Raw genomic sequence first — 20944 nt, 5'->3', positions numbered from 1 at the left:
TGTTAAGAATCATGCTAATAAGACTGCCAATATTTATTCCTGTAATAGAAATATAAAAATTTTACACATCACTTATATTGTCAGTATATAATTGTGCACATATAACACATTTATTTTCAGAGTATTTCCCATAGTAAGTTTTCATTTATTTTTTTTTAAAGATTTTATTTATTTATTTGACAGAGACACAGCAAGAGCGGGAACACAAGCAGGGGGAGTGGGAGAGGGAGAAGCAGGCTTCCCGCGGAGCAAGGAGCCCCATGCGGGGCTCGATCCCAGGACCCTGGGACCATGACCTGAGCTGAAGGCAGATGCTTAACAACGGAGCTACCCAGGCACCCCCTCCCCTCCACATAGTAAGTTTTTAAAAATAGAAAGTAAACTTAGGTATTTGTGGGACGGTATTCAAGGACTGACAGATTTTGGGGAGAAATACTTTATATAATATACAATATATATTTTCAGGACAAAAGCAAACATAAAAAGTATAAAAATAAAATGACACAAACACAATATATTTTAGTTGGAATTTCAGAGGTTTTTTCTTTTCTTCTCTTTCCCCTTTACTTCAAAAGTTATAAATACTTTTGAAGAAGCATGTATTGTTGCACTTTTGATTTTTTGTTGTACAGTTAATGAACTTGAGAGTCTGGATGACTGGAGATCATCTATCTGGCCTTCCCATTCTTTCGTTTCTTCTTCTTTGATTAATAAAGGTTTTCCTAAAGTTTGGCCAACAAGGTTACAGACTTCTTGAGCTTTGCGCCGTGCGTTCTCAACAGCAACAAGACAGGCTTTTCGTCTTAAGAATTAAATGCAGAGATTATTAATATGACATTCAATGAACTCTAACACTGAATAATTTTTATTAATTGGTAATTTAGTTAAAGATGTACTTAACTTACCGAAGATTCTCAACAGAACCTGGAGTATGATAGAACTGGGGTTGGCTGATGACAACAGAGCTATCTAACTTTTCAATAAGAAAGTTACAAATATTTTGCATTTTTCCAAATTCAGTAAATGTAATGCAGACCTGTAAATGAAATGACACTTGAAATTATTTTCATGGCTGATGCATTCTTTCAAAATTTTCTCTAAATATGAGTAAAAAAAGTAAAGCCAGATAACAATGAGGTCATTTTATAATATGTGACCGATAAGCCTACTTGATCCTTACAACTAAATTATTTTATTATGTTTTATTAAATTTTTTTAAAGTAGTGTCTCTACTTAACTTTTGAACATGTGAAATACAGTTATAATAACTAATGATCTTGTCTGTTAATTCTAACATCTATACTGGTTCTGGGTGGGTTTGATTTTTTTCCTTATTGTGAGCTTTATTTCCATGCTATTTTGCATGCCAGGTAATCTTTGTAAATTAACTTTACGGGAAGTATTGGATATTCTTGTATTTCTATAAACATTCTTTATTTTTCTAGAACTCAGCTAACTAACTTGAAAACTGATCTCTTTAGGTTTGCTTTTAAGATTTGTTACGTGGAATTAAAGTAATGTTCGATCTGGCATTAATTATTTCCCCCTAATGACGCAGGACACTTCTGTATACTCCACCTCATGCCCTGTGAATCAAGATTTCTAGTCTGGCTGGTGCTGTACCCCAGCCCTGTATGAATGCCAAACACTGTTCCCTCTAATTTTTTGGGTGATTCTTTTTCTAGCCTCAAGTCATTTCTGTACATACATGTGCTGGGTATTCTGCTGAATACCTGAGGGGGTCGGGGGGGTGTCCCCTCTGTAGTTCTCTGAAGACCTCTCTGTGTAGCCCTCTACTCTCCTACAAACTCTGGTTGTCTTGTTTGGCCTCTCAATTCCATTTCCTCAATACAAGGAGTTTGCCAAGCTCTGTGTGGGTTCCCTTCCCTTTGAAGCTGCCTGGACACTCTTAAGACAGTGATCTAGGACATGGTAGGACTTTTTTTTTTTTTTTAGATTTTATTTATTTATTTGAGAGCGAGAGAGAGAAAGAGAGAGAACAAGTGGGAGGGGCAGAGAGGGAGAAGCAGGCTCCTCGCTGAGCAGGGAGCCCAACGCTGTATGCTGCACGGGGCTGGATCCCAGGATCCTGGGATCGTGAGCGGAGCCAAAGGCAGGTGCTTAACGGATTGAGCCACCCAGGTGCACCAACATGGTAGGACTTCTTCTTTCTTTTTTCTCAGGGATCACTGTGTTTCACTTCCTTATGTCCACTCTTTTGAAAAGCACTGTTTCATATACTTTGTCCATTTTTCGGTTTCAGGTGGGAAGGTAAATCTGGTCCATGTGATTCTATCTTAGCCAAAAGAAGAAGTCTTGTCTGCCTTTTGAAGAGAAGTCTTATAGTGGTTTTTTTTTTTTGTTTCCTTTTTTTTTTTTAATACTGTATGGTATTAGAATACCAATCTATTAGTCAAAAATCAATCTCCCCAGCCTTACCCAGGTTGCTAGTTTTTAACCTCTGAATAGTTTAAAAATTTGCATTTCCTTCTGGTTGAAAATCAAAGCTCCAAAATGCCTGTAGGCTGCCTTTAATAATAAATACAGGGTGCACGTGGATGGCTCAGTCGCTTGAGCATCTGACTCTTCGGCTCAGGTAATGATCTCAGGGTTGTGAGACTGAGCCCCTTGCTGGGCTCCAGGCTCAGCAGGGACTCTGCTTGAAGATTCTCTCCCTCTGTTCCTTCCCCCACTTGTGCTGTTTCTCACTCTCAAATAAATAATCTTTAAAAAAAGAATGAAAAATACAGGGATGCCTGGGTGGCCCAGTTGGTTAAGCATGCGACTCATTTCAGCTCACATAACGGTATCAGGGTTGTGAGATTAAGATTCTCTCTCTCTCCCTCTGCCCCTCCCCACTGCCTGTGCTCACTCTCTCTAAAAAAAAAAAAAAAGACAATCTCATACTTCTGCATAGTTATGCATTTGCATACTCTATGAAACAAATCCTCTTTTATTGCTATATTTAATCTATAAACAGTGTCACAGAGGCACTGTACATATATTTCATTACATGTTATGAAACATGGCAAGATTTACAGTGCCTCTGTGGAAGTTGGAAGGTAACTGAATTTGAGAGTTCAAAGGGTTTCTCTGCATGCAGATTAAAGTGATTGAGCATAATAGGTTTCAAGTATCAACAAAAGCAATTCTTTGCTATATAAGTGCCCTTGAATTCAATTTTATTTTTTTTAAAGATTTATTTATTTATTTGAGAGAGAGAGAGTGACTGAGTGTGGGGAGGGGCAGGAGAGGGAGACAGAAACTTTAGCAGGCTCCTTGCTGAGCTCAAAGCCTGATGCAGGGCTTGATCTCAAGAACCTGAGATAATGACCTGAGCGGAAACCAAGAGTCAGACACTTAACTGACTGTACCACACAGGGGCCCCGAAATAAATTTTATTTTAAAAAATTATTCCAATTTCTACTCTGATAGCTTAAAACAAAAATAATGTTTATAAATATACCCGCTTTGCTATGAAACATGCTGAATCTTTTGTATGCATCCTTCGTATTCTTTGCTATTAAAAAAAGAAGTATATGGAAGGAAGGACAGTGAAAATTCCTAAGCAGTTTGCAGAAAAGATACTAATTCTTTCTTCTTCAATTCCCCACCACCTCCAATTATCTGAGGCAAATCTAGTTCCACAGAATCAGGTTTAACATGTGGTACTTACTTGCTCTATTTTTATAAATAACAGGAAAAGCTATCTGTTGAGATCAGCTCTGGAGCTGCTCAAAGATTTTCTCTGCCCTGCATCCCTCTCATCACTACATAACCTAAAAAGTTAGCAGATGAGCTTTTAGAAGTACATCTACATTGGTAAACAGACTATCAGCTCTTTGTCTTTGTCCCAAACCATGGACAAACTATAGTTTAGGAATGTGTGGGTTAAATGATTAACAAGAAGTAAATTTGGTAGAAAAAACCTGTATTCTGCTTTTTCTAACAGTTTAAGAACTGTTTTAAGCCTTCCAATGCCCTGAACTTCTGCTTTTAAATTCAGCAATGTGGTATACAATCAATACATAGCTAGGTAGAAATACAAGTTAATGAAGCAGAGTCACTTTACTAAAGAATAGAGATGTTGCATCACATTATTTAAAAAGAGGTATTCAGGATAAAAAACTTTCAATCTATCTCATACACTGAAGATAAAAAATTTAAGATAAATTCATATATCATATTCAGAATCCTCATATTTTTCATCACAGTAAAATAATGTGATTACAGATGTATACACATACATAGATTTTACTATCTTGTACTAGCTATATTAAATTACAAAACAGATTGATACATAAATGCTTCCCATCTCTTTGGTCAAGAAGAATCATTAGTTTAGAAATTTTAGTACTAAAAAAGAAACTGAACTCCAAAATAGGTGAGTTTTTTTCTTTCTTTTTTTTTTTTAAGTAAACTCTACCCCTAACATGGAGCTCTAATTCATGACCCCAAGATCAATCATCACATGTTATGCTGACTGAGCCAGCCAGATACCCCCCAAATAGGTGCGATTTTAAGTGCTTTTGATTAATTTGTCTCCTGTTGGATAAATCAAATCTCAGTTTATTAAAAATTTCTGCAAATGAGACTTCTGAATTATTGCTAATCTCACTTACCATAAAGAAACAGGCCAAAAGCCTCTTTAAAAATACTTACAGTTCTAATTTCCCCAAAAGGCAAGTGGATAACACTGAACAAACTACATGTAGTAGGCTAGACACCTTTCAATTCTAAGCAAGATTCTAGAACAGATTATTTTAAAAATTAGTTTGTAAGAAATTAGAAAAGAAAGAAAAAAGGTTTCTATGAGAAGGAAAGAATAGGGCCTTTTGATTCATTTTGTTTCATTGCCATAGGCCTCAAGCAATTTGCATGCTTTCTTTTCTTTTTCATATTGCCACAATCTAGTCTTTTCTTCCCTCTTTAAATCTCCCCCGGCTTTCTTGGTCCTGTCTCTGAAGAAAAGAATGTAAGTCTTTCTCATTTTAATGGTCCTCAAGAAGGCATCCAGGAATAACAAAATAAGAACACAGGAATTTAACACTAAAATCTTACCAGGTTCTCTAAGTACTGAGTTTCTTGATGGGATATTAAGTAGAAAACTCATCTGACTTTTAACTTTGCTTTTATTCTTGGGAGTGAAGTTCACCCACTCGATGCTTTTCTTCTAAACTCTTATCTTCTGAACCACTGCCAAATTATTTCTATCCAAAGGCCAGTCTATTGAGATTGTAGATTTGAGAGTATTAAGAACAAGTCATGATGTACTAACTTGACTTCCTAGCTGGCAAGTTACCAGAGAAATACTATAGCTATAAAGGATTTATATTTTGCTTATTTAGACAAGTCTTAGGATATACTGACATATAGTCTTCATGGCAACACTGTTGGTTAGTGTCATAGTTGATTAATGCTACTTAATATTTTTATTAATTACACAGATGGGTACACAGATGATCAGATCAGCAGGTGACAGAATGCTGGCAGGATGGACTATAAACCCTGCTTGATAAAATCAAAATCCAAAAAGATCCTAATAGGCTAGAAATATAAGTCAAATCTAGTGGATAAAATTTTACAGAGGTAAACTTAAACTCTTATATTTCATTTTGAAATAGCAATAACAAAGTATAAAATAGGAGAAATATGATTTAAAAGCAGCATATGAGACAGTTAAATTAATTGTAATTACAAATTATGACCGTGAGCTCAAAAGAAGGTAACAATGTGATGCGAGTGTTAGAAGTTCAGTCTTAAACATTCCCGGATAAAGGAGATAATCGTCTTTCTCTAGTATGGACTGGCTAAATCACAATTAGGACACTATAGCTGTAGGTGCTCTAGATGGAAATTGGTAAGCTCAATAAAGAGTTTGTCTTACTATAAGAAGTGATTAAAGAAACTGGGGATTCTTACCCCTGGAGAAGAAAAAAGGAGCATCAACATGATACTGAACTTCAAGTATCTACCTGAAGGAACAAGTTGTTCTTCTTGGAGAGGTACATAATGGATGAATAGTAGTAAGTCAATTCTCTTAATGTTACAAAATTTTGTATTGATTAGATGTCTGAAAATGGAATAAACTTTTTATATTCATGCACGTACATAATTTCTAACCTTCAATATTATCTTTAAAATAAAGAGAAGGAGCAGGGTAGGTGGGAGTTTAGATAAAGAATCTCTAAAGTGCCTTTCAGGATGTAAATTTTAGTTATTATGTAATATGCTACCATCTGATCTTACTTTTTTTTTCCTAAAGATTTTGTTTTGACAGAGAGAGACACAGTGAGACACAAGCAGGGGGAGTGGGAAAGGGAGAAGCAGGCTTCCCGCTGAGCAGGGAGCCTGATGCCAGGCTCGATCCCAGGACCCTGGGATCATGACCTGAGCCGAAGGCAGACGCTTAACGACTGAGCCACCCAGGCACCCCTGATCTTACTTTATATATTTAACTGTCTATGAGACTATTGGTATATGTTAGACATTATTTTGTACCTTGTGACCCCTGGTCTCCACTGACTGCTGATGCTGACCTAAGAGCAATCATGTATCAGATTGCAGGATATAAGAATTCTGGCTATCAGGGAACACTATACAAAATATAATCAGATTCTCTGAAGAAATTGAGTATAAGACATTAAGAAGTAAGTATAGCAGAAGGAAGAGGAGCAGTGTTTAGCCAAGTCCTCATTTAGTCATATTCTTACAGCAAAACAAGCAGCTCTAATAACATTTTCTATAACCGCACAGTGAGTCCCTAAAACAACTCAGTCTGAAAAACATGCCAGTTTTCTATGAAGCCTGTCTGTGTATTTGCTGGGACCATTCTTTTTCCTCCTTACTTCCTGGTTTTACCTTCACAATAAACCCCATTAACTTGAGATAACCTGAGCCCAATGTACATTCACTACAGCCTGTAGTCCTGATAGGTAATAACTACTGGAGGAGTTCCAGAATAACTCCCGGCTTTTGATCTCCATAATATGGAATCTTACTACTCTGTTCTTCATCCTGTTGAGGGTTTTTTTTTTTTTTTTTTGGACATCCAATCTCTATTGTGAATATCACCCAAAGAGCCCCAAATTAGAAAACCTATTTTAAGAAAACAATTGATATGAGACAATGATATCATAGTGTATATCATAAAAATCATTAAAAATATTAAAACTTTTTACATCTGAGAAGTAACTCCCTTTTTTAAAAATTGAAGTATAGTTGGCATACAATGTTACATTAGTTTCAGGTGTACAACACAGTGATTCAACAAGTCTATACCTTTTTTTTTTTTTTAAAGATTTTAAGTAATCTCTACATCCAACATGGGGCTCCAACTTAACAACGCCAAGATGGAGACTCACATGCTCCACCAACCAAGCCAGCCAGGTGCCCCAACAAGTCTATGCTCACCAGAAGTGTGGCTACCATCTGTCACTGTACAACACTATTACAATACTATTGACTATATTTCCTATGTTGTACCTTTCATTGCTGTGACTTACTCCTTCCGTAACTGGAAGCCTGTACCTCCCACTCCCCTGCACCCATTTTGCCCATTCCCCCGGGCCCCTTCATCCTGTTTTGAAAGCTACTTTTCAATCCCAACTACTATAAAATAAATTTTGCCACGTGGATCCCTAAAATTATCATGAGCAATTAATTGATAATTTTAAGTGGAGAAATCACAAAACTATTAAATAAGTACAGGAGCAACAATGTTTGTAGAAATGACTATCTCAAAGAGGTAAGAAGCCAGGATTCTAATTTCCATTCTAATTCTTGTAATAGTCTTTGAGAAGTCTGAGCCCAAGTTATCTGAGATTAAAGTCACATCTTTAAAATTAGAAAAATAATCTATTATCTGCCTGAAGGTAGGACTAGATGATTTCTTGAGATATTTCCCACCTCTAAAGATAAAGATTATCTGGGGCACCTGGGTGGCTCAGATGGTTAAGCATCTGCCTTCGGCTCAGGTCATGATCCCAGGGTCCTGGGATTGAGCCCCATGTCTGGCTCCTGGCTTGGCAGGGAGCCTGCTTCTCCCTCTCCCTCTGCCTCTCCCCTGCTCATGCTCTCTCTCTCTCTCTCTGTCTCAAATGAATAAATAAAATCTTTAAAAAAAAAAAGATAAAGATTATCTGACTAGATAAATAAGAGTCCACTCTAACTCCATTCTTGTTTGCTTTCTGTGATGAGGAGGCAGTATGGACCTAGCACGTATCCCAAGATGTTTGGAAGCTTGAAACAAAGAGCAGTCCTATAACCTAACCACAATTATAACATACTCTGATTTCATAATATCCTGATTATAAAATCTTTAAAGATAAGTAAAAAGTATAGGCAGTTATAGGAACTAAATGTTATCATTGAGTGTACAAAAACTATTTTGTTCTTTTTAATTTGGGCAAATGGTTAATGCCTTTTTATTTATTTATTTATTTAAAATTATTTATTTTAAAGATTTTATTTTATTTTTAAAGATTTTATTTATTTAGAGAGAGGGACAAAGAGTGGGGAGAGGTAGAGGGGGAGGGATAAGCAGGCTCCCTGCTTAGCAGGGAGCCTGACATGGGGCTTGGGGCTCCATCCCAGGACCCTGAGACCATGACCTGAGCTGAAGTCAGACGCTTAACCAACTGAGCCACCTAGGTGCCCCTGAAAGATTTTATTTTTGGGGCGCCTGGGAGGCTCAGTTGGTTAAGCGACTGCCTTCGGCTCAGGTCGTGATCCTGGAGTCCCTGGATGGAGTCCCACATTGGGCTCCCTGCTCAGAAGGGAGTCTGCTTCTCCCTCTGACCCTAACCCCTCTCATGTGCTCTCTCTCATTCTCTCTCTCTCAAATAAATAAATAAAATCTTAAAAAAAAAAAAAAGATTTTATTTTTAAGTAATCTCTACACCCAATATGGGGCTTGAACTCACAACCCCAAGATCAAGAGTTGAAAGCTCTACCGACTAAGCTAGCTAGGTGCCCCAAGTGTTTTTTATTTTTAAAGATTTATTTATTCCTTTTAGAGAGAGAGTGTGTGCATGCACATGTGGGGAGGGGGCCAGAGGGAGAGAGAGAATCTTAGACTCCCTAGTGACTCTAAGTTCATGACCTGAGCCAAAATCAAGAGTCCAATGCTTAACCAACTAAGCCACATGGGCACCCCAAGAGGTTTTTATATTTAAATAAAATTTAACTTACCACAACACAGTAAAATTGCATTACAAAAGAAAAGAGTTGAAAAATGTTTCAATCCTTATGTTAGGACTTTATTAATTTGCTTTTTATCTGAGAAGAAATTTCTCTCCTACAGTGTTTCCTGCTCAAAAAGTGTTAACTTTACTAAAATTTTATTAGGTGGCAATTAACTGCCACTTCCTTCTTGCTATATTTATTCCATTTCAAAATGATTTCTCTCAAATAAATCTCATTAAAATTTATTTTAAAAGCTCACACAGGGGCACCTGGCTGGCTCAGTGGGAAGAGTATGCGACTCTTGATCTTGAGGTCGTGAGTTCGAGCCCCATGTTGGGTGTAGAGATTACTAAAAAAAAAAAAATAAGTAAACAAAAAAACCCCACAGATATTAACACCAAAAATGATTTTGAGAAAAATAATTTTTATCAATACTATGAGAAGCATTTCTCCTGTACATTTCAAGAATAAAAATAAATGCAAATTGTCCCCACAAAGTCATGCTGTTTCCAATTATTTGTTATGATAAGTACATACCTCTGCTTCCATATGATAAGCATTTTCCACTCTTCTAAAGTCCTTTGTCACAGTTACATTTTCTGCCTGAAGCAGAAAGTACAAGAGTATGATTACTAAAAGGTTTGGCTACTAAATGCAATGACTCTAAAACATAAAGTAGAAACCTGAACTTATTAAAATCAGAATGACAGAGTATGCAGAAAGAACTGGTTTGCCTGATGTTTAAAACTTTCTTAAAAGTTACATAAAATAACTTTAAAGTCTACAAATATTTGCTGAAAATTTCATAACTGTCACTCCATTTGTAGTAATTTTTACATTAGCTTGTACAAAAAGTATGAACTTAGAGAGGTATACATATGAGGAATTATTTGTACGTAAAGCATTTGAATGTTACAGGAGTGTCTGCTGATCATGCTAAATAAACCTACATTTGTTTCACCGTAGATATATTCCTGGTAATGTTTGGCTGGTGGGCTCCCACACAAAATATGAGATTTTCTGCTTATCTATAAGGTAATGGCTCCTAAGCAGAAGGCAATTTTGCGTCCCGGGGAAATCTGTTAATGTCTGGAGACATACTCGATTGTTAAAATGGGCTAGGGGAGTACGCTACCGTGATGCAGTAAGTAGACAGTGTGAATAAATGCTCCTGTTTGCCAGGAACTGAGGAGGTTCCTAAGACATGGGACTGTCAGCTGCAAAACTGGGACAGTCCCCAGTAAATCAGGACAAGTTGGTTACCTGATGGGTAGGGCCAGGAATATAGCTAAATATTCTACAGTGTATAGGACAGCTTCCCATAACAAAGAATTATCTAGTCCAGGATGTTAAAAATAGTGCTGAGATTGGGAAATCCTGCCATATTGGGTACAAACTAAAAAATACTAAAATATTCCAGCCTAGTCCATTAAGTTTTCCCAAGTAAGCTCCTGGGAAGCTATTTTATATCCAAATTTTATAAAGGGCAGATTTTAAAACACAAAATGGTCAGTATAAGAGTAAGTACTTAAGTCTATGAAGGCAGCAAGGTAACATTCTCAATAGGTATAAAAAACCATGTTATGGCAGGAGTAAACTTAAAAAGGATAAACATGAAGAAAACCATAAAACTTTATATAAAAAAATGCTTGAATAAATGGACCCGATACAATATTATAAAATCAGCAATTCTCCTGAAATTAATATATAAACAATGCAAAATATGAACAGAAGTTTTATTTGGACTGTAGAGTTTTATACTGTCTGGATTTTCTGATCGTATCCCCATGGTGTCATTTAACATGTCCCTTGCAGACAGGAAATCTTTTTAGTAGAAAAGTAATGAGGGGAGAAGTTGCCCTACAAAAGTTTTACAAAGATATAATAATTTAATAATGTGGTACTAATGTAGGAACATAACCAGGATGAAAAGAACTAGTGTTCTGAAACTGATCCAAGAATGTCTGAAGATTGCAAATAAAATACCAGTAACATTTCAAACCAGTAGGCACAAGAAGCAATATGGAATCCTCATGTCATACATTCTGCCCCTACTTTCTCTAAGTAGCAACTATGTGGCTCAAGGTAAATCCTAATAGGTCTAAAATAGGTCACACCTAACTTGCTACAAGATTAGGTTAAAAATGGGGAGAAATCCAAATCTAAGCTAATTAGTATATGCCATTTCTCTGGCCACAAAGACAAATTTAGGTTGTCCATTTACAGTGAACTACAGGAATATTTTTTATGTGGTTGCAGGAAATAAGAACTATTGTCTTTCTTATTGTGGTACAGTATGTGGTGTAAGGCTTGGGAATGTTGCAGCCATTTTGGTATCATGCAGGAAGCTGCAGGAAAGCCAGGAGAACTGCATCAAATATAGAGGCTTGGGGCACCTGGGTGGCTTAGTCGTTAAGCCTCTGCCTTCCGCTCAGGTCATGATCCCAGGGTCCTGGGATCGAGCCCCATGTTGGGCTCCCTGCTCCACGGGAAGCCTGCTTCTCCCTCTCTCACTCCCCCTGCTTGTGTTCCCTCTCTCACTGTGTCTCTCTCTGTCAAATAAATAAATAAAATCTAAAAAAAAAAAAAAGAAATAGAGCCTTGACCATTGCATACCTGAAGCGCATATTACCCATAAGGTTATGTAAAGCAATACTTTTATTTTTTTATTTATTTAAAAATTTTTTAATACTTTTTACTTTTAAAGGCAATTCCAATTAGGTTCTTGCACAAACAGTAAGGGATAAGACTTCAGTACATAATTTCAGTATAGCAACTGACCATTTAGGAGAAAATAAAACCCTTTTCCTTACACCAAAATAAATTCCAACACAGCAAATATTTAATGTAGTATAAAGGGTCCCTAAAGGTTCCAGGAAATATTAGTTAATGGTTATATAACCTTAAGCTTCCGAAGGACCCAATAAGTGTTACACCAAAGGCAAGAAACATACAGAAAAGATTAATGAATTTGACTAAATAAAACATAAAAATTTTGAATATTCAATACTGTAAAAAGTTATATGGCAAATATGAAATTGGGAAAATTTTTGCAATACATGAAAGACAATTATTGATAATCTTAATTTTAACATTCCCTTAAATTAATCTTAAAAAAGAAGGACAAAGCTAGAGGTATCACAATCCCAGATATCAAGATATACTACAAAGCAGCAGTAATCAGAACAGTAAATATTGGCACAGAAATAGACACATAGATCAATGGAATGGAAGCGAGAGCTCAGAAATAATCCCACACTTACATGGCCTATAACAATCTACAACAAAGGATGCAAGAATATACAATGGGAAAAGGCAGTCTCTTCAACAAATGGTGCTGGGAAAACTGGACGGCTACATGCAAAAGAATGAAACTGGACCACTTTCTCACATCATACATAAAAATAAACTCAAAATGGATTAAAGACCTAAATGTGGAACCTGAAACCATAAAATTCCTAGAAGAAAACATGGGCAATAATTTCTTTGACATTAGCCATAGAAACATTTGTCTAGATATGTCTCCTCTGGCAAGGGAAACAAAAGCAAAATTAAACTATTGGGACTACACCAAAATCAAAAGCTTTTACACAGGGAAGGAAACCATCAACAAAACAAAAAGGCGATCTACTGAATGAGAGAAGATAATCTGCAAATGATATATCCCATAAGGGGTTAATATCCACAACAGATAAAGAATTTATACAACTCAGCACCACAAAAACAAATAATCTAATTAAAAAATAGGCAGAGGACCTGAACAGACCTTCTTCCAAAGAAGGCATACAGATGGCCAACAGACACATGAAAAGATGTTCAACATCACTCATCTCAGGGAAATGCAAATTAAAACCATAATGATAATGAGATATCACCTTATATCTGTCAGAATGGCTAAAAAACACAAGAAATAACAAATGGTGAGGATGTGGAGAAAAGGAACCCTTGTACATGACTGGTGGGAATGCAGACTGGTGCAGCCACTGTGGAAAACAGTATGGAGGTTCCTCAAAAAGTTAAAAATAGAATTACCATATGATCAGTAATTCCACTACTGGGTATTTACCCAAAGAAGACAAAAACACAAATTCAAAAAGATACTGCATCCCTATGTTTATTGCAGCATTATTTATGATAGTCAAGATATGGAAGCAACCTAAGTGTCCATCTTTAGGTGAATGGATAAAGAAGATGTGAGACAGACATTCAGACAAACACACACACACACACACACACACACTGGACTATTACTCAGCCATAAAAAAAGAAATCTTGCCATTTACAACAATATGGATTCTAGAGTATATAATGCTAAGTAAGATAAGTTAGCCAGAAAAAAGACAAATACCATATGATTATACTCATATGCAGAATTTAAAAACCAAAGCAAATGAACAAACAAACAAAAGAGACAAAAAAGACAACTACAGAGAACAAACCAGTAGATGCCAGAGGGAAGTGTGGAATAGGATATAGATAGAGCGATAAAATGGATTAAGAGTACAATTATCTTGATGAGCACTGAGAAATGTACAGAATTGTTGAGTCATTATACTGCACAGCTGAAACTAATTTTTTAAAACTTCCCATAAATTAATGAAGACAATAGAAAAAATGGACAAAGTATTACGAATTGGCAATTTACATGAAAAAAAGCTTAACCTCAGTGTAAAAAAGAGTAAAACACAGGAAATGACAGTAACATTTTTTTGACTACTGAATTGGCAAAGTTAAAAAAGAAAATAATACCCACTATGCCAAGGATATATTTATAGTGAAGATGTAAACTTTTCACCCTAGACTGTAATTTTTCATAAGCCTTAAAAGTATGTATAAGCCAGGAATTAATGTCTAAAAAACATAATTAAAAACATGTATAAATATCTAGCAACAAGGATATTCATTTTGTCACCATTTTTAATAATGAAAAACTGAAGCCAACTCATATGATTCGTTCAATCTATTCCTACTACTCCCTATCTTAATTTGAATGCACCCAGAAATGGACCCTGATACAAGGATGTGAGTACAAGCACTTAATTTTTAAGATGATCCCAAGAAATACTATAGGAGAGTGGGAAGTGAAACGAAAGGAAGGCAAGCCATTAAAGTATGCATTGTCAAGCAGTCACCACTATGGGCCACTGGAACTTATTCCTGCAGAGAAACTCTGGGAACCAGGGCAGAACACATGCCTCAGTTATCCCGCCCAAGGGGTAAAGTCTCTTTCCACTCACTCCCCTCAGTTGTTAGGTGAAGGCTGCTAGAGCTTGAGAAGGATTGTTAATTCTCTGGCACTACTGGCTGGCCCACTTGGAGGTGGAGCCAGGAAAAACTGCATCAGGGAAAAACTGGCAAGGAATTCACAAGTGTTGGCATATGGAAGTTGGGCCTGTATGCACACAAATGTGAAGTGCCAAGGGATACAAGTGTGGGGTATCAATAGCATCTGCTACATCCCCTACTTAAAACTCAATCACCCACTGCCAAGACAATAAAGCAGCAACATACTACAGTGGGTAAGAGCAAGAGCTTTGAGGTCAAAATTCTTGACTGGAGTCTAAACTCTGCCACCTCCTAGCTGTTTGACCTTGGGCAACCTACCTGCCAATAATCACTCTGATCCTGAGAGTTCTCATCTCTAAATAGCAACTGAAATGCCAGTTTCATGTCAAATGAGACAACATTTGTAAAAGGTCTAGCAATTAAGCAGGTTGTTTTTTTTTTTTAATCACCAATAATATCCAAACTCCTCAATATAGCAAACAAGGCCTTCCTCCATGTTCTGTCTATAGCTTTCTTCTTCAGTCTTATCTTGATTCTCCTCCATTTCCCCCAGGTACTCCTGTGTCCTAGCCAAAATGAACTGCATATAGTGCTCTGAATACACATACTTGCTGCATTCTAGCGTGGAACTGGAATGCTTTACTTTCAGTCACTGTTCAAGATCTGATACAAAGAGTCACTTCCATTATGAAATCTTTCTGGAATTTCTCAAGTAAAATGAACATTATCTCCTTTTATTCTACTGTATTGTCTCATGTACATGTTTCTTCACAACACTTCTATATATTAGTCTATTCCTATCATAAGACTCCTTCAGCACAGTGCCTAAGTTTTACTCATTCTCTATTTTTGGTGCCCAGCAACATGCACCTATTACACATTTATTGAAAAAAAAAATACAATTATGAGTAGGCAAATATTGAAGCTTACAGCCTATGGAGGGAACATATAAAACAGAAAGCAAAATAATTACTATCACATTAAATGCTATTTTAAAATGAACAGTGATAGGAAATGCTTAAAAAATGTTTGATGGTTGAATAAGTAAATACTGCTTAGAACTTAAAACATTTTTCTATGAAAACAACACTAAAAATGAGGGTATGCCTTCACATGTGAAACTATATATGATCAGAAAACCTATAGTTGATCTATCATGTAGTTGAATAGTTTATTTACTGCTTCATTTTTTTATTTTAGTCATTCAAAAACCATTTTTTGAGTATATATTATGTGATGTGTATAAAGCATAACCCATGAATGCAAAGCAAGTGATAGAAAATGGTCCAAGCTCTGGAGAGGTTTAGAATACGAAGGAGACAACAGTAAAGCAACAATTAAAATACAGAATGGTAAGTTGTTTTTTTTTCTTGATGTAGTGTTCCATGATTCATTGTTTGTGTGTAACACCCAGTGCTCCATTCAGTATGTGCCCTCTTTATACCCATCACCAGGCTAACCCATCCCCCCACCCCCCTCCCCTCCAGAACCCTCAGTTTCTTTCCCAGAGTCCACAGTCTCTCATGGTTTGTCTCCCCCCTCCAATTTCCCCCTCTTCATTTTTCCCTTCTTACTATCTTTTTTTTTTTTTTTTTTAAACATATAATGTATTACTTGTTTCAGAGGTACAGGTCTGTGATTCATCAGTAAGTTTTATTACAAGTGGGGAATGGAGTGTGGTATGGAAGAGACTAGTGTTATGTTAGAAAAGGAATGTCAAGGAGGTGAGCTTGGCTGGTTGTTAAAGGAAAAAATGGGAGTCAGCTAGTCAAGGAGGGAAGAGAGATGACAGAAAATGACAGAGAATTAGGCTCCACCTATTAAGCAAAGGAATCTGGAATATGAGGAGACCTTTAAGTAGGGGAGGGATGTTTAAAAACCCAAAGCCAAAGTCTAAAATGAATAAAGACTGTGAAAACCCATAATTCATCCTCAAAAGTAACATAAATGATTTTTTGAATTATCTACTGAACAGATTACCTACATGACTGTTTTCTTCCATTAGCAGAGATAATTGGGAGATTACTGACCTTCCATGTCTTGCCTTGAACACTGAACCCTAATGTAATTATTAAGTTAGATGTAGTAATTTATTGCTTTACATATTAGAAGTTACAACCATGTGAGCTTGGTATACACTTTATGTAAATAACTTAAGAATTAGTTATATTATGTGAACAGGACTGCAGCACTAGCAACAGTTTTGAGGAAATTTTTTCTACATATTAAACCATTTGATTCACATTGTTTATAATTAGCATTTGAATTCTTTTAAACTGTAAAGTCATTGAGACATCTTTTCCAAATGACTTTCTAAATAACTCTTATGTTTATAAATGCAGTACAAATATGTTTTTTCCTTAAAATAAAGACTTGCTTTTTGGGCCCGTGCCATGTCTAACAACAGACAGGAAGCACTTTTATGAACTTGGTGTTACCCTGGATAAATCACAACTCTGGCCTTTTGAGTCCCACTGTGTAAAATGAGGGAATTGAGATAGTTGACCCATTCTGTGGCTTCTAATTTTCTTGCATTCTAATTATCTGGAGCCAACTATGGTTGGAACAAATGTAGATTTTAGTTTCAGGAAGACAAGAGTTCAAATGCCATCCTAGCTGAAGTTTAGAGCATTATTTAACCTCTTTAAATCTAAATGGGGATATTAAAACCTGCCTAACAGAGCTGTTGTTCAGATTAAATAAAGCTGGTTCATTTTTTTCTTCTTAGAAGTAGAGTTAAGATTTATTTAGTGTCTGTTTCATGGACATCTCTGGTAAGTAGAGGTATTTCATTTATGTGGCATCTACAATATACTGGCCTAATTGTTTTGAAAGTTAAGGCTCAAATAATCGCAGAAATTCTTTATGTCTTTATTAAACGATAATGGATGCAATTTCCCTCCCCACGTTACTGTTTGCAAAAAATACTGAAGAACCACTCCATGCGAAGCTTAACATGGGAGAGAGCAGGCCGAGTTTTCACTTGTTAATTGTATGGTGCAGAATCAACACAAAGACTGACATCTAATGTGTCAAGTCTAACAGTTCATCATATCGAGGTTAAAAACAAAATTATTGCGGCAAACATGGCCAAATAAAAACCTACTCGACTTGCATTCTTGTACTTCGTACGTCACTGCGGCCAGTGACGACTTTGTTGGCCCAAGTTTCACTCCGCCAGGCTCTGGCGCTCTGTGATACCAATGAGACGAATGTGCCCCAGGCACTCAAGAGCCTCCCACCTCCACCTGGCCCCAGGGACCGTTGGGGCCGGAACCTCCGCCTCCGGTTTTTGCGGTCCGGCCGGAGGCCTCCCCTACGAAGCTCTCACCTGCAGGCCCTGCTGCCGGAGGCTCTGCGTGATGTAGTCCAGGCGGCGGCAAACGCTCTTCTTGGCCTCAGCCGCCGCCTCCTTGGTGCTGCTCACTAACACCGCCACCTGCGCCCGGTCCGGGCTCGCGGACACGTCCGCGGTGCCGCTTACGTGCACCTCGCGGGTGGCAGTTTGGGTCTGTGCTGAGGCGAGGGGGCGGCGGGGGCCGGGCAGCGACTCACCGCCCGAGACCACATTGTTCTCTCGGCCCCGGTCAGCCCAGGGAACCAGTTCCACGAACACCCGAGACTGAGGGGCCTGTTGCAACGACATAGTGATGAGGGCTGTGTTTCCATAGCGACGCAGAGCCTACGGTGGCCGAAGGAGCCAAAGCGCTCCAGGGCTTTCTTGTGCGCGGCGCAAAGGATTCCGGGATGGGCTTGGAAGCCCCTGAGTTTCTGGAGGGTGCGAGCTGTGAGTAGGGTTTTGCCGTAGCTCCTTTCCAAGGTGTTGGCTGGGCACGTCATTATAGTTTGTAGCGTGTTTACCTTAGGGCTTTCAAAATCTTAGTGAGTTTTCTCTGCGGCCTCCCTTTTATTTTATTTTATTTTATTTTTTAAATATTATGTTATGTTAGTCACCATACAATACATCATTTGTTTTTGATGTGGTGACCCACGATCTGTTGTTTTCCTGTAACACCCAGTGCTCCATGCAGCACGTGCCCTCCTTAATACCCATCACCAGGCTAACCCATCCCCCCACTCCCCTCCCCTCTAGAACCCTGTTTGTTTCTCAGGTCCACAGTCTCTCATGGTTCATCTCTCCGCCTGGTTCCCATGCCCACCGCCGCGTCTGACCCCCTGACTAGCATACCCCCGAGGAAGCTCCAGAGAGGCCAGGCTGGGCAAAGGGGGATTGCTTTTATATTTCTGTGAGGCCGGCCTGCGATTGGCCCCCGCCTTGTCTAATTTGACTTTACCGTTCCTCTTGGACACAGCTTTTTGAGGCTCCCCAGCGCCGTGGTACGCGAGAGATTTCTGTTGGAATGAACTGCTTTCTGCCAGTTTGATCTTGGGAGTTTATAATTCCTCGAGTTTCAGTTTCATTGTCTTTAAAGTATATGGATAATACATTTCACATTTACAGTATGGTTTTTAAGTGCTTGCCATATGGGAAGCAGAGAAAAAATAATGGATAGCCAATACTAGTAATAGATCTGACATAATTTCGGCTCTTGAATTTTCTCTAAAGTCTCTAGAATGGTTCTGGCTTTGAATATGGACAGGAGAGACTCAATAGGTATCAAAGTACATTCACCATGAACATCGTTGGTCCAGTACAACTTAGATCTTATCTGTACCCCTTTCTTGAGAGAAAAACACAAACCTCAACCCATTGATCCCCATTAGGGGGTATTTTTTCTTACCACTAAGCATGTAAAAGGTATTTTTACACAGATAGCACCCCTTTTGTCCCATGAGGAAAAAAAAACACCCTTTTTAAAATAACTAATTAAAAAAAGAAAGACAACCAATCTCTTGAAAAGAGACTGAAAAAGCCAACTGACAATCCTCATGAAGTTCGTTCTCTATCATTTTTCTCTTATTTTTGATAAGTAAGATAAAAAAAATTCAAGTAAATCAGATGGTACCCCCTTCACTCTTTCATTTGGTTCATATCTGGGTTAAAGTAATTTTGTATCTATTTTGATGTTTATTGTTAGCTAAAACCGATTATGTGATTTTTTAATTCAAGAACTTTTCCTCCGTAAATTTTTTATAATTTTAAACCTCCAAAGTAATGTTTCTTGAATTTGATGGAAAATTCTTTTTCCCTAATGATAAATGTGGAACAATATAATCTTCAAAATGAATTATTGAATGAATGAATGTCATTAGTACAAAGCAACAGGGGTTTAAGTGCATATAAGTATTTAGATATACTTAATAGATTAAAATAAATGAGTAAATAGTATGGGATAATTGATCAGTTATATGAAAAAAGAATTGATCTGTATCTTACATCATACACTGAAAGTAAAATTCAGATGAGATAAAAAAATTGGAAGAAGATAAAGGTGAACATAAATATACTGGAAAATGGAAGAACTTAATATCTACCATATATCTATCATCTTTTATCTGTCATCTATCCATCCATCCATCCATCTATTCATCCATCATATATATCTATCTACCTACCTATTATCTATCAATCAATCTATTATCTATCCATCCATCCTACCTACTTATCAGTTATCCATCTCTCTATTATCTATCCATCCATCCTATCTATCATTTATCTATCTATGATCTATCCATCCATCCATCCATCCATCATATCTATTTAACATCTATCTATCATCTATCATCTGTCTATATCTAGCTAATTATGTGTGGACTAGAAAAAATGGAAGAACTTTATAAGCACAATTTCAAATGTAGCAACCATAAAGGTTTAAAGAATTTTACTACACTAAAAAAATTTCAGTATATAAAATAAAACAGAAAGGTGGGGGGGCAAAATAAATTGGGAAAAATATTTGTATAAAAGACTAATAACCTTAATGTTTAGAGAACTCTTACCAGAAGAAAATAAAAGAAAAATGGATAATGAACACAAGCAAACTGAATTAGTCAGCTAGGCCTGTTGTAACAACATACTACAGATTGGTGGCTTAATAGAAATTTATTTTCTCACAATTCTAGAGGCTAAAAGTCCAGGATCAAGATGTCCACAGTTTTAGTGTTTCCTGAGGCCTCTCTCCTAAATTTGCAGACAGCCTTCTCATTGTGTCTTTCCATGGCCTTTCTTATGTTGGCAAGCATCCCTGGGGTTTCTACCTCTTCTTGCAAGAGCACCAGTCCTACTGATTTGAGCTCCATGCTTGTAACCTAATTTAACCTTAATTTCTTCCTTAAAGGCTCTATCTCTAAATACAGTCACAATACAAGGGATAAGTACTTCAACATATGAATGAGAAGGGGGAGACACATAATTCAAACAACACAAACCAATAAAGCAGAAATACTATAGTCTGTATCATGAGGGAAAAATGAAAAATGTTTATTTTCACCAGTAGTTAAAGAAATGCAAATTTAATTATAGTGAACTAACTTTTTTTGGATCAGTCATTTTGGAAAATAATAAAGGCAA

At 37.1% G+C, this 20944-nt stretch overlaps 1 protein-coding gene across 2 annotated transcripts; it reads right to left on the bottom strand.

Annotated features, from left to right (window-relative positions):
• Window positions 1-325: 325 nt before the first annotated feature.
• Window positions 326-18173, bottom strand: IRAK1BP1 (interleukin 1 receptor associated kinase 1 binding protein 1). 2 transcript variants are annotated; one of them, XM_034990953.1, is made up of 4 exons: window positions 17804-18171; window positions 9724-9789; window positions 906-1036; window positions 326-802 (listed from the first exon to the last, which is right to left on the bottom strand). In XM_034990953.1, the coding sequence occupies exons 1-4, from the start codon at window positions 18116-18118 to the stop codon at window positions 532-534; spliced, it is 783 nt and encodes a 260-aa protein (XP_034846844.1). In that variant the 5' UTR covers window positions 18119-18171; the 3' UTR covers window positions 326-531. The 2 variants fall into 2 exon arrangements, with proteins under 2 accessions (XP_034846844.1, XP_034846845.1); XM_034990954.1 differs by lacking the exon at window positions 9724-9789 and having other exon boundaries at window positions 17804-18173.
• Window positions 18174-20944: the final 2771 nt, after the last annotated feature.

Source organism: Mirounga leonina, unplaced genomic scaffold, assembly GCF_011800145.1.
Source record: "Mirounga leonina isolate KUSES-001 unplaced genomic scaffold, KU_Mleo_1.0 Mir_53, whole genome shotgun sequence".
NCBI classification, from domain to species: Eukaryota; Metazoa; Chordata; class Mammalia; order Carnivora; family Phocidae; genus Mirounga; species Mirounga leonina.
This window is presented reverse-complemented; position numbering and strand designations above follow the sequence as displayed.